The 14,524-nt window shown below is 42.2% G+C and overlaps 1 protein-coding gene across 1 annotated transcript in view; it reads left to right on the top strand.

Moving 5' to 3' along the window:
- Positions 1-2,476, top strand: part of FCHO2 (FCH and mu domain containing endocytic adaptor 2) — a 110,026-nt gene extending 107,550 nt beyond the window's left edge. The window contains 1 exon segment of the mRNA XM_040622193.1: positions 80-2,476. Coding sequence (XP_040478127.1) covers positions 80-102 — 23 coding nt within the window. The 3' untranslated portion in view covers positions 103-2,476.
- The last annotated feature ends 12,048 nt before the right edge of the window (positions 2,477-14,524 follow it).

The following is a 14,524-nucleotide window of genomic DNA, read 5'->3' as shown; positions in this document are numbered from 1 at the left end:
ATCTGTACCCACAGGGAAAATGTCCTCCTTTGAGTTCATTTGAAAGTGTAATTGCAGGGGTCTGCTTGGTGTTTTTCAGGACGATACCTGGCAGATTGTTGACGGATCTGGGAAACTGGTTGGCTCAAGAGAGAAGTACAGGCCTGCCATCCTGTGTTGTCTGTTCTTTCCAACACTATTTTAGCTACTTACACGTATTTGAGAACTGATTACAAACATTAAATTGCACTTTTGAAGTGAGTCATCAAAAGCAATAGCACTGAAATGATTTTCAACACTGTAAATGATCAACTGCCATATTCCGGAAGCACATTTGTTGAGATTCTCAGTAAAAGGAAGTTTTCCTCGGCTGAAATTTTACATTATCTTCAGTGTCTATGTTGAGTTATAGTGTATTATTAGGCCTAAAATTTCAGGAGAGCAAGCACAAAATAATTCAGCTTTCCATAAATTTTTAGAGTCAGCGATAGCTTTGAAATTTCCTAAGTTTGATATTGAATCGGAGACATACAGAGTGTGAATTCTAAGTTTTGGATAATGTTACTTTAGAATACTCAATCAAATTGAGTTATGTGCCATAAAGTAATCAGACCAGAGTCCAAGGTGTACGCAAAAAATGTATAATTTGATTTTCATATAAACATTAATAAAGTGTAAATGGTGTTTTGTATGATTTTTTAAATTCTCAAGTGCAATGTGTCTTAAAATAAGCTTGCAAAAGACAGCAGAGAAATTTACTTCTGCAGTTTGTTAACTTTATAGAATTTGTGATTGTTTTTAAGAATTAATGCTGTAGATTTAATTTATTTTTATATGGATTACATAATGTGTGCCTTTTAAAACAATAACAAAAGCCAGAAATGTGCCTCTATCCAGTTTGTGTTCATTAACGTGCCTCACTTTTTTCCCCCCTCACAGTCTGGATCTTCTCTTCTGTCTTAGGGTGATCAAGCATTTTACAAGATAATTGCCATTTCTGTAAATACCTTTGGCCTCAGTTGGGAAGGGAATTCAGAGTAACTAAAGGATAATTTGTACTTAAAAATCCTGGCTCCCTTCTTTTGGGATACACTGTAGTGACCAGAAAGAGAACTACACCTACCGGAGTATGTTTACAGGGGGAAGAGTTACCTTCAGTTATCCACCTAAGTATGTAAATCATAAAACAAATATTGAAAAACTGATTAATGGTTGATTGGTAACTGCTGCTTTCTCAGTTTGGCACTTCCCTTCATTCTGTCATTGGAAATTTATATACATTTACTGAATGTTTTTGAGCATGAATTTTGAACACATTTAAGAAACATTAGTTATGGCATTGGAGAAGTACTGCCAGTTGTTTTCATTTCACCGATTGGAAAAATTACCAATTTCTATGTTATTACTTAACTGCCACGTGGTAGAAATGGGGAGATTATTTGAAGTGATGGATTAGGTTAAGCATTTCTTGAACTACTAATATGAAATAGTAAAAAACCTAACTTTATAGCAAATCCTGATTAATTGAAGGACTTAAAATATTTTGGACATTTTCAGAATTTACAAGTGGGAATTTTCTTTATAAGGTTAAATGCCAGTGTCCTGCATTTTACGTAGAAGTGATAAATTGTGTTGTATATGATAATTTATATAAAACCACTAATTATTCTGTTAAGCTTTACAGAACATAAAACCCCTACTAGACATTTATGTAACGACTTGCTCTACTAAATACAGCAGAAAATCTACTTATTAGCAATACATATAACACAATATGTGCTTTTTAAATATATTCAGTGTTAGCCCAGTTCTAAATTTAGATTTGACTAAAGCAACACATTAAGACAATTTGCTGAAATGTTCATCTTTACTAAACAGTGAGCGAAATGAGAATTGCTAACTCTTATATTGTGTTCTTTTAAATGCCAATTACAGTCCCTTACTGGAATCTTAAATGTAACTGCTTTGTAATCGGGCTGCTTTTAATGGGCAGTTAATACTTTATTATTGGACTTAAGACACCATTACACTCACCATGTTTGTTTTTAAATCAAGTATTACCTGAAAATGTACAAATTAGTGAAATGGTTAAACTTCTGCACTTTCTTAATTACCACAGTCTTCATACCTACATTTGTATTAGGCGCAGGTTACAATTTTGAAGCCATATGAGTTTATATTGATTTTGTTTTTCATTTAAAAATCCACTAATGGTGTAAAAAAAAGAGAGAGACCAGTAGATTTTCAGTGGGAAATGTATTTAGCAAGCTGGTTCTTGCTTATGTATAGTGATAAACTTTGTAGCTGCCTCTTTAACCAAGAATTTGTAAACAGAACTCTAACAAATGTGAGTTTTTAAGAAATGTTATTTACTACTTTGAGTTGTAATTAGAACAATGCAAATCTATCTTACACAATTTTGTAAATATTTTTGATTTTTTCATAAAATGTAAATTTTACATAAAAGTTGTGCCCTTAATAAACATGTAATATATAATTTATCTGTTGGTTTATGTGTCTTTGTACCCCTACTGGTAGGACAAGGCAAGCTAGGTAAGGGGTAATTGGTTTTGAACTTAGTATCGCCATTTAGGCATACAGATTGATCTGTTAATTTTAATTGGTTATATCAGAAAACTTCATTTGCAGTATATCCCCAAAATATAGAAATTGTTTAATAAGACATTTTTAAATATATTTAAATACATTTTCTAATGTATAGTTTCTAAATATATTTAAATTGATGTTAAGTTTTAGCAAAGATTTTCCTCCTGACGAGTTGCTTAGGAACACAGTCTTGACACAAATTTTAAAACCATACTCTTCATATGTTGCTGGTATTGGTCAGAACAAGTGATTTCTTGGCCTTTTCCTTATGGTTGCAGCGTGGCTGCCACAGGTCCAGAGTGTATATTTACATCGGAAGCTGGGAGAAGGGGCCGTGCCTGGTGTACCTGTCCTTTCTGTCAGGAGAATAAAAGCGTTTCCAGAAGCCTCCACCACGTTTGTGCTTATATCCTGTTGTCTAGTATTGTGTGAGGGAGGCAGAGTAAGCAAGTAGCCTTCATAATGAAAATAGGCAAATGAGAAAGGGCTGGACCAGTAGGTCAGCCACAGACTTCCTAACTGGTACAGGGGTATTTCCTTACAGCTTATTGCCAATTGAAGCATTTATCCCAGTCAACTTAAAATTAAGATAAACTCAGCAATGCAGGGTAAACTTGAAAATCTTCTGTTTTTATCTTTAGGAAGAATCTATCAGTATTACATTTGTATGAGTAATTTGAAACCAAAGCACACCAGTATCTGGTGAACATAGATGCCAAAATCCTCAACAAAATATTAGCAAACCACATTCAACAATCCACTAAAACGATCAGTCAAGCAGGATTTATTCCACGGATGCAAGGATGGTTTAACATACACAAAATCAATATGGTATGCTATATTAACAAAATGAAAACTAAAAATCATAATCATTTCAAAAGATGCAGAAAGCATCTGACAAAATTCAACATCCATTCATGATAGAAACCCCCAACAAAGTAGGCAGAGAGGAAATACACGTCACTATAATAAAGGCCATATATAGCAAACCCATTGTTCAGTGGGTGAAATGCTGAAAGCTTTTCCTCTAAGATCCTGGATAAGATAAGGATGTCCAGTCTCACTAGGGTACTGGAAGTCTACCCACTGCAGTTGGAAAAGGAAATGAAAGGCATCCAAATTGGTAAGGAAGAAGTAAAACTCAGTTGCAGATGATAGGATACTGAATGTAGGAAACCCTAAATATTCCACCAAAAAACTACTAGAACTAAAAAATTCAAGAAGGTTGTAGGATACAAAAATAAATCCGTTGCATTTCTATACACTAATGGCAAAATAGAGAAATTTAAAAAAACCAAGTCCCATTTACATCAAACAGTATAAAATACCTAGGAATAAATTTAACCACTGAGGTCAAAGACCTATACTCTGAAAACTAAGACACTGATGAAACCAATAAAAGACAACACAAATGGAAAGATACACGATGCTCATGAATTGGAAGAATATTGTTAAAAATGTCCAACCCAAAGCAATCTACAGAGTCAATGCAATCACTGTCAAAATAGCACTAGTAGTTTTCCACATACTAGAACAAAAAAAACTCTAAAGTTTGGTGGGGTTTTTTTGGGGTTTTTTGTTTTTTTAAGTAATCTCTACACCCAATGTGGGGCTCGAACTCACAACCCTGAGATCTAGAGTCGCTCTATCGACTGAGCCAGCCAGGTGCCCCATAAAAAAACTCAAATTCTTAGGGAAGTACAAAAGACCCCCAACAGCCCAAGCAGTCTTGAGAAAGGAGAACAAAGCTGGAGGTATCAACATCCCAGTTTTCAAGTACACTACAAAGCTGTAGTAATCAAAACAGTGTGGTATTGGCACAACAACAAAGAGATCAATGAAATAGAAATCAAGAACCCAGAAATAAATCCTTGGTTATATGGTCAATTCTTCTACAGCAAAAGAGGCAAAAATACACAGTGGGGTGGTGTTGGGAAAACTGGACAGCTACATGGAAAAGAATGAAACTGGACCACTTTCTCATACCATACAGGAAAAACTCAAAATAGATTAAGGGCCTCAATTCATAAAACTCCTTAAAGAAAACATAGTAATCGCTTGGACATCACCTGTAGCCATTTATTTCTGGATAGGTTTCCCCAGGCAAGAGAAACAAAAGCAAAAATAAGCAATAGGCACTACATCAAAATAAAAAGTTTTTGCACAGCAAAGGACATCATCAACAAAACAAAGGCCACTGAGAGAAGATATTTACAAATGATACATCCAATAAGGAGTTAACATCCAGAATATATAAAGAACTTACCCAATTCAACACCAAAAAAAAAAAAAAAAAAAAAAAAAAAAAAAAAAAAAAACTGATTGAAAAGTGGGCAGAGAACCTGAAGAGACATTTTTCCAAAGAAGACATACAAATGGCCAACGGACACATGAAAAGGCACTCAACATCTCTCCTCATCAAGGAAATGCAAATCAAAACCACAAGGAGCTACCACCTCTGACCTGTCAGAATGGCTAGAATTAAAAACACAAGACCAAATGTTAGCAAGAATGTAGAGGAAAGGGAACCCCATTCACCATGGGTGGGAACGCAAACTGGCATAGCCATTGTGGGTAGCAGTATGGAGATTCCTCAAAAAAAAAAAAAAAACCTAGAAATAGATGCACTTCAATCCAGTAATTCCACTTCTAGATATTTAGCTGAGGAAAATGAAAACATTGATTTCGAAAGACACAGGCACCCCTGTGTTTGTGGCAGCATTATTTACAATAGCCAAGATATGGAAGCAGCTCAAGGGTCCGTGGATAGATGAATGGATAATGATGTGTGTATACATACAACGGACTATTACTCAGTTATAAAAAAAAATTAGATCTTGTTATTTGAAACAACAAGGATGGACCTGGAGGGTATTATGCGAAGTTATTATGCTAAGTGAAGTAAGTCAGGGACAAAGACAAATAGTGTATGATTCCACTTGTATTTGGAATCTAAAAAACAAAAATAACGAACTAAGAACCAGAGACAGATTCCCAACTACAGAGACCAAACGTGGTTACCAGAGGGGATGTGGGTAGAAGGATGGCTGAAATAGGTAAAGGGCGTTGAGAGGTGGAAACTTCCACTTATAAAATAAGTAAGCCACAGAGACGAAAGCTACTGTATAGGAAATGTACCCAGCATTGTAATAGTGTACAGTGAGTGCACACAGTGCGGGGAGCACTGAGTATAGAATTCTCTAATCACTATGTTATACAGATGAAACTAGTAGAATAGCAACTATACTTCAATATAAAAATTTTAGATGTGAATGCAAAGCCAAAAAAAAAAAAACCAGGGAAAAATATTGGCATACTGAGAATCATATATATAAATTAAATTAAATGTTTACAAATACAAGTATATGAGTAAGAAATTTTAATTGATGCTATAAAAAAAGTACTGTAAGTGAATGATGAAAGTTTACCCCTTTTACCGGTTGCATAAATGATTTAACTACAACGATTCCATAAAGGGAATGTCAAGTTAAATACCTTGAAACCAGAAGAGTTTCTATCTACGAACAATTTCAAAAATAAACTCATCGATGTAGCAAAATAATGAGATTTGTTGGTAGAAGTAAAAAGCCTCACGAGCCTGGTAGCAGCTGGTAGCCTGAACAGAATTCTAGTTCAACTTTAAATTTACCAAAAAAATAATTCTAACATAAATTTAAGTATTAATCCTAAGAGGCATAGGATATAGGATACAAGCTTCTTTGGCAAGTATTAATGGACTAAAAGCAAACAGCAATTAAGAAAGCATTCAAGCTCAATAATATACTTAATTCCAATAGTAAAATGAACTAACTTAGTACTGGATCAATTCATCGAAGTAATATTGCTTATGAGTAACAAGGGTTACTTCTCACATACGCTTATATCAGAACGCGTGATCGCTGAGTTAATTAAAAAAAGTTAATTATTTAAATCGATTGTTAACTGGGCGCAGGTATGCACTTACGGGAATGTGGAAAGGTAATAGGAACTGGGCAAGCACAAACTGCACCTGTTCACCAAAAACATCACCTCTGGCATTTTTAGTATTCGAGGCACTACTGTGGCGGAGGTAACGGTGGTGGGATCCTGACTGTGGAAAGGAGGCAGAATTATTTCTTCTCTAAATAGGGACTTGTGTGATTGGCCACTGGAGGGTTTCACGGTCTCTTATTTTTCATCAGAGAAACTAACAACATAAGTTGGCATGACCTTGGTGAATAAAACAAGTGACTAGAATCCAGACAAACTAGTCAAAATATTGTATCATCTACTGAGCCAAAAACTTGATCAACAGGGCATGTCATGTAGGTCTCACAGCGCCATCCTATCTTAGAGTTCACATTGACAAGAGGGTTTCTGACTTTGATGTTGGGTCACATCCCAATGAGGTCACGGCTACGAATGGTTCATTTGTTCAGTGGTAGAAGCCCCACATGATCGGAGCTCAGACCCAAGTAATCCAGGTTGGTTTTCATCTCCTACTTCTCCCAGTACGGAAGGACCAAAGAAATCAGACCTCCTTTACAAAAGCACTTTCAAACTAACAGAAGGTATCTTAATCTCATTAATTTATACCAGCCCTGCTCAAGAACAGAGTTTGTTGGGGTGACAGAGCCAGTAACTGCATAAAACCTAACCCTTTATAGCCAGAGGTTCGACTCCTCTCCTTAACAAGGTGTTTCATTAACCTTCTTAATCCCCCTTCTACGCACCATGGTATTCCTTACGCTAACTGAATGGGAAGTACGAGGCTATGCACAACTCCATACGGGACCAGACATCATTAAACCTCAGGCCCTGCTCCATCCTATGATCGAGACCATCACACTCTTTGTTCAAGACCCATCACACCCATCATCATCATTAGTATCTTTGCTATTGCACCAATCTCGGCCCTCACTTTGGCCCTAATATGAATTCCATTGTCCATACCATACCCATCAATCAACATAAACCTGGGTCTACCATTTATATGAGCCGTATCAAGCCTAGCCATGTGTTCTATTCTCTGGGTAGGCTGAACCTCAAATTCAAAATATGTATTTTGTAGTGGGGAGAAGCCCCAGCAGAACTGAAGCTGCTTCTTTGAATTTGCAGTTGACCAGGTTACTCACCACAGTGCTTGGCCAAAAGAGGGCTCAAGCTCTTTTGAGATTGACAGTCTACTGCTTGCTCAGCCATCTTCCCTATGTTCATAAACCGCTGACTATCCTCAACAGACCGTAAAGATATTGCCACTTTACACCTGGTTTTGGTGCTGGAGCTGCAATAGTAGGCACTGCTACTTTCAACCCAAACCAAACTAGGTCAACCTGGATCTTTACCAGGAGACGATCAAATCTGCCGTGTGTGGAGTTGTAACTGCCTGTGCATCTGTAGTCATTCTTTCCTAGTCAGGCCTATTCTAATTGGAGGGATCAAAAACGGGCTAGTTCTACCAGTACCTGGGGCACCCAATTTTGCATTCCTCTGAATAACTAAACCTGTGGGGTCTTCCTTCATTTCTACTGCTACTTGCTTCATGAATAGTTGAGGCACAGGTAGGAAGAGGCTGAGCAGTGTATCCATCCCTACTGGCTGTCTAGCTCATGTGGGAGCTTCTGCGGACCTGTTTTCCCTCTTACATTTAGCAGGGGGATACTCGATTCCAGGTGCTATTAACTTTTTTACCCCAGCTGTTACTAATAAACCTCAGCTAGTTCTCAGTACCACACACCACTATTTGTCGGACGCGTCCTCATCACTGCCCTCCTAGCAGTACTGTCCGTGAAGGTTCTAGCAGCCGTGGTTATTAACAGCACCATCTAAATACCACCTTCTTTGATCCTGCAAGGAGGCCGCAATCCATTTATTCTGATGCTTTGGCCATATGAAAGTTTGTACCTTCTTTTTACCTGGCTTTGGGGTAATTCCATATATCATGTATTATTTAGGAAAAAAACCCAATCTTCTGGGCATATAGGAAGAGTCTGAGCCATAGTACCTCTGAGCTCCCTAGGCTTTATCATTCACGACCTGCCGCACACAGTCCGAGGAGGAATAGATTTAAACCACGCTCCTGTGCCAACGTCAGCTACTCTGCTGCCATCCCCACAGAAGTATCTCGTTGACGCGCAGCCCTCCCTGGAGGCAATATTACCTGATCACCAGCCATATTACGAGACTTAAGTTTTATTTTCTTATCTATGGTAGGGGGTCTAACAGATTGTCTTAGCTAATTCTCCCTTTGGCATCGCCCTTCATGGCAGGTACTGCGTGGTGGCCCATTTCACTCTGTCTTGTCAGTAGGAGCAGTACTCACTGCTATCAGGAGGTCCAGATGCGTGTACTCAGGATACACCTTCATCCTGGGCAAAAGCTTCTCATTCAAGTGTGTTTGTAGACATTAACGGAACTCTCTTTCCACAAGAGTTTCTTGGCCTTTCAGGGACACCACGACTGCACTTTGTCCGGATGCATTTACACCAAGAAACACCGTCTCTTCAGTAGGTTCGTTAACAGCAGCACAGGAAGAGTTGTTCCAATTTGAGAAGCACTTGCACGTCAACAAGATGGATCAATGGAATTAAAAACTACTGATCTAGAATGATTGCATGGTTGTACTCCATGTCATACCTTCGACAAACCTACTTCTGTAAATTTCAAATAAGGAACTGAACCTTCTCACACTGGTTTCAAGCCAACCTCATCATCACTAGGTCTTTCTCAATAAGTGAGGTATTGTATAAATTACATAACTTTGTCAAAGTTAAATTATAGAGTCAAACCCCTATGTCTTCCTGGCATATCCATTCCAAGTAGATTTCCAAGAAGCAACATCTGTTAGAGAAGGACTATTACATTTTCATGACCATATGCTAAAAATTGTTTCCCTAATTAGCTCTTTAGTCCTTTACATCATTTTATTATTAACTAAACTCATGTAAGTACAACAGATACATAAAGTACAGTTTAACTATTCAGTCTACCATTCTAATTTTAATTGTTCTACCATCATTGCAAATTTTTTTTTTTAAAGATTTTATTTATTTGAGAGAGACAGCCAGCGAGAGAGGGAACACAAGCAGGGGGAGTGGGAGAGGAAGAAGCAGGCTCCCTCAGGGGGCTCGATCCCAGGACTCTGGGATCACGCCCTGAGCCGAAGGCAGACGCTTAACGACTGAGCCACCCAGGCGCCCCCGCAAATTCTTTCTATAACAAAATTGATAATCCTTTCCCGACTCTAAAAACTATAGGTCACCAATGATCGTGAAGCTATGAATGTGTAGACGACAAAGATCTAAGTGTCGACGGCTAGCAAAGTCCCGCAACGGAGCTAAAGCCCGGAGAACTGCAGCCAGCACAAGCGAGCCATCAAGCAGTCCCACCTAGAGACATAACAATCTGGATCCTCATTTTGTCCGAAGATGTCCTGTAGTCATGAGCTATTCCCTCCTGAGGGCTAAAGACAAATGCCACTCCAGGGGATGTGAATCAAACAACCCTACTGTCTACATGACCACACATAGACTATGGACAATGTTCAGAAATTTGTGGTTCAAATTATGGCTTCTTGCTTAATCTCCTTGAATTAGTTTCACGAAAATATTGCAAAAAACGATCTGTGTCTATGTTATAAAATCATTAAGAAATTAAATAGCATTAAACCTTCCAAGCTCAAGACAGAGTTTCACCTTGTCCTGAATGGTATGCCACAACTAGATGAGCCAACATGATTACTATACTTCAGTAATTACAGTACTATTCATTATATTTCAATTAAAAATTTCAGCACATTCTTATTCTTTAACTCAGAGCTAAAAACAAAACATTAAAACATTGTACACCTTGAGAAACAAAATGAACAAAGATTTATTCACCTCTTTCACGACCTCAACATATTACCTATTATTATTCTAATTATTCTACCTCCGAGTATTTTATTGCCCATACTTAACCAGCTTGTCAACTACTAAATTTCTATCCAACAATGAGTTCAACTTACATCAAAACAAATCACAGCCATTGAAAATTATAAATGATAGGCCCGATACCCAATACATCACCTATTTTATTTATTGGCCAACGCATCTACTAGGCCTTCTACCACATTCCTTTACACCTGCTACACAGCTCTCAATCAGTCTAGGGATGGCCATTCCCCTACAAACAGGGACAAGGATTATTGGTTTCCTCCACAAAACAAAAGCATTGTAGCCCATTTCCTGCCCAAAGGGACACCCATCCCACATATTCCTCCATTAGTGATTATCAGAACCATTACCCTTTATTTACACAGCAGCCTTAGCCATAGAACCGGAGCCAACATGGCCGCTGGCCCCCTACAGATTCACTTAATTGGAAAACCAACTTCAGCCTTAGTAAGCATTAGTTCTACTATGGCTTTTACGATTACTATTTCGATCTTACTATTGAATTCCCAAAAGCTTGAATTGCCACTTGCGTGTTTACGTGACTAGTAAGTCCTTACTTACAGGATCATACATGATGACCCACCAAACTCATGCACACCATCTAGTAAGTCCCAGGCCCCAACCGCTCAGCGGAGCCGTGCACGTCCAAGAACGCTCCTTTGGAAGGGGTCAGGGCTTTTTCCCCAGAGGCAGAGCTGCTTTGCTGCTGCCTGCCACCAACCCCCTTTCAAAGGTCTTGACCCTGTTCCCAGTCGCCCCCCCCTTTCCCAGGGGACCTCACTTTCTCCTCTCCCTTGGGAACGGGCCAGCTCAGCTGGCAGAAGTTTGCTCTCCCCGGGCGGGGGCTCCCTCTAGGCTTCTGGCCGACCTCCCGCTGCCTCCTCTTACCTCCTTGCTTAGGCGTATCCCCTCCCTCGGTCCGCCTTCCCAAGTCTCCCGGCTTGTCCCGAAATCCTCCTTCTTCGACGTCAGAGAAACGCTGGGGGCTGTTTCGACTTTGTTCTGGCTTTATCAGGGGCCCGCCGTGTGGCCCCTGCCAGCACCGGCTTCTCTGGGCCTCGGCGTCCTTGGGTGTGGGGAGAAAGGTGGCTCAGGTGGGATCCACGCGGTTAGACGGTGTCCCGAAAGAGTCCATCCGAGGTTCGTTTTACAAGTTGAGCTTTTCTGCTACTCTTGGGCTTGAGAAAAGTGTTTTAGGCCGAAAAAACACTTTCTACTCCCGAGCTCCGGACCTCTCCTGCCCCGGCTCCCTGTAAATCCGCCGCGGAGTCGGGGCTGGGATTTCTCCAGGGCCGCTCTGCTCCCGTGCGCTCGTGATGGGCACGGTGCCCTCTGTCCCTTCGCGCACACAGGTTCCCGCGCTCAGGGGACGGGACTGAGCGCCAGCAGGGAACGGCCGGCGCCTTTCTGGCTCCCAACAGCGTCCGGAGCTCGGCGGACGCCTGCAGCGTCCTGCACACCTAGAACAAGTTCTTGCCTTCTGGTGCCTCCGAGTGGCGGCAGCTAGGGAAAGCGAACATTAGCGCCCCACTCACAGGAGAGGAAACTGAGGCGCGGAAAGACTGAAGTGCCCGACCCCGGCTCAGAGCCAGGACAGGACGCGGCCCGCAGCTTCCTGTCGGTGCTCCTTTTATTGGCCCCGAAGGGAACCCTCACCACTATCGTTGATGTTCCCCAGCTGAGATCCCACTAAGGGCTTTCACGTGGGAAGAGAACACGTCTCCCAAACTGAAAGTGCCGGAAAGATCCACGCAGGTGAAGACGCCGCTGAGGAGAGCAGGCGCCACTGGGATAAACATCTACCAGCTGGGGTAGAGAGAATGCCTGAAACGAAAGCCACCAGCTTGTAGAAAAGAGAGATGGCTCTTTCTGCAGGGCAGGGCCGAGAGGAGAGACATGTACCTACCCCGACATGTCCAGGTATGCTGGCCCTTCTGAGCACGAGTTTCACTGTCCTAAGCCCCGTTTCCCCCTCAGAAACAGTCCAGAGCAGGCTCTAAGAGCCTGGAAAACGTCCTTACAGAATCAGACCTGGAGATGTCAAGAGGACGCCACTGCCCCATTTTAGTCTCTTCGGCGAAAGGGAATCCGCTGCTGTCTTCAGTGACTCCTTCTGTGGGCCTTCGTTGGCCCACCCGCTGCACAGATGCTCCCGGAGATCAAGCCACATCTCTCACACGTGGACTTAGCCACTTCCGCCTCGAGGTCTGTACGTGGAGCCGGCATCCCACGTGGCACCGTGGCCCGGCGTCGCTCCTCAGGAAGCTGCCCCAGAGCGCCAGGGGACCTCCTCTCCCACCCGGCAGACGTGGGTCTCAGGTTTCCGGTCAGCTTCTCAGCACATCCCCGCAAGTGACTGTGGGACTGTCGCAGGAGAGACAGGCAGGAAGAGGAAGAGTGCTCTGCCTGAGGGAAAATGGGGAGCAGTGGCTATAGGGAGACACGCCGGGCAATGAGCGATCCTGCGGATCTCGTCATCAGGAAAGGGCTCACCTGGATGTGATGGATGATGGAGCCGCCTTTCCCCGCATCCTGCCAGAGGACCCCGCTCCCCAGAGCCACTGTCAGACCTTCTGTCCTCCTTCCCCGGCAAACCTACCTCCTGGAAAACACACACACAGTCTCCCCTGTTGCTGCCGGTCACTAACCTCCTGTCACTCTGCTCGTTCTTTGGTGGTTTTAGCCCCTGCATTGCTGCTTCTCCCCCTGCCTGGACTGTCTCATCAGCCAGGCTGTTTTCAGCAGCCATGTCAGCAGTCTGGCCGCCATGCTGGCTTCTCCGTTCCTTGGCCCAAAGTCAGTCAGCCACTCTCTGCCATGATCACACCCTAGACTTTGTCATGGCAGCTCCAACCCCTCCATAATCTCAATTTTAAGCAGCCCACTCTTCTAACCACCACTTTCTATCTTTCCAGATCATTCCATCTAGTACCCCACTTCTAACACTCTTCATCCCCATCGATCTCATCACCATTTACTGATCTCTACTCCCTGTGGTCCCCATTCCCTTGTTACCCACATCCGATGCTGTGGTCTACCACCAGAATCACTCCTGGCAACATTCTCAACTCCATTGCCCCTCTTACTGGGATTGCAAACCACTTCGTCTTGTCTGGACCCTACTTTCCTATAGCTCGGATCTGCTCCCACTGCCTCACAAGAGACACACACTGCCAGTCCTGCTTTAAATTCACGACCATCAGCCTCAGGGCAGCCCATCCATCGGGGCACCGTCCTATAGAGTTCCCAGTTGAGCCCCTCTTTTGCTCTCTTGGGGTGACTGTTTTGTGCCTTCTTTTTCCTTCCCACCCTTCCCTTGCTCCCTCTGCTCCAGCCACCCTCCCTGGACATGCCACACGCATTCCCACCCCACAGCCTCTGCACCTGCTTTTCCCTCTGCCCGGATCCCCTCCAACTCTCTGTGTACCCCACTCTCATTTACCTTGCATGTCTGTCCACATGTCACCTCCTCAGGGAATCCTTTCCAGATCACTGTCTCTGAAAGAATGCTGCTGCTACCATTCTGTACCCGTACACAGCTCGATTTTTTTTCTTCACGGTATTCATCTCTGCTGGAATTTACATATTTATGTATTTGCTTGTTTGTGCTCTGCCTTCCCATCTAGAATGTAAGCCACCCAAGGGGAGGACCTCTGTCTGTCTCTGTCACCTTTGTATCTGAAGTACCTAGACTAGGCCCTGGCAGGTAGTGATCAAAAGTATTTGTCAGGGATGCCTGGGTGGCTTAGATGGTTAAGCACCTGCCTTTGGCTCAGGTCGTGATCCCAGGATCCTGGGATCGAGCCCTACATCGGGCTCCCTGCTCAGCGGGGAGCCTGGTTCTCCCTCTCCCTCTGCTGTTCCCCCTGCTTGTGCTCTCTCGCTCTCTCTGTCATAAATAAAATCTTAAAAAAAAAGATACTTGTCAACAAGTGAAGGAATTAATACATACTGCTTGTCTGGAGACAAAAAAAGTGCATTTCTTTTTAATGTAACCTTTAATTCAGCCTTCCCAGGAATAGATT

The sequence above is a fragment of the Ursus maritimus genome, unplaced genomic scaffold (genome assembly GCF_017311325.1).
Source record: "Ursus maritimus isolate PB19 unplaced genomic scaffold, ASM1731132v1 scaffold_5, whole genome shotgun sequence".
Lineage (NCBI taxonomy): Eukaryota > Metazoa > Chordata > Mammalia > Carnivora > Ursidae > Ursus > Ursus maritimus.
This window is presented reverse-complemented; position numbering and strand designations above follow the sequence as displayed.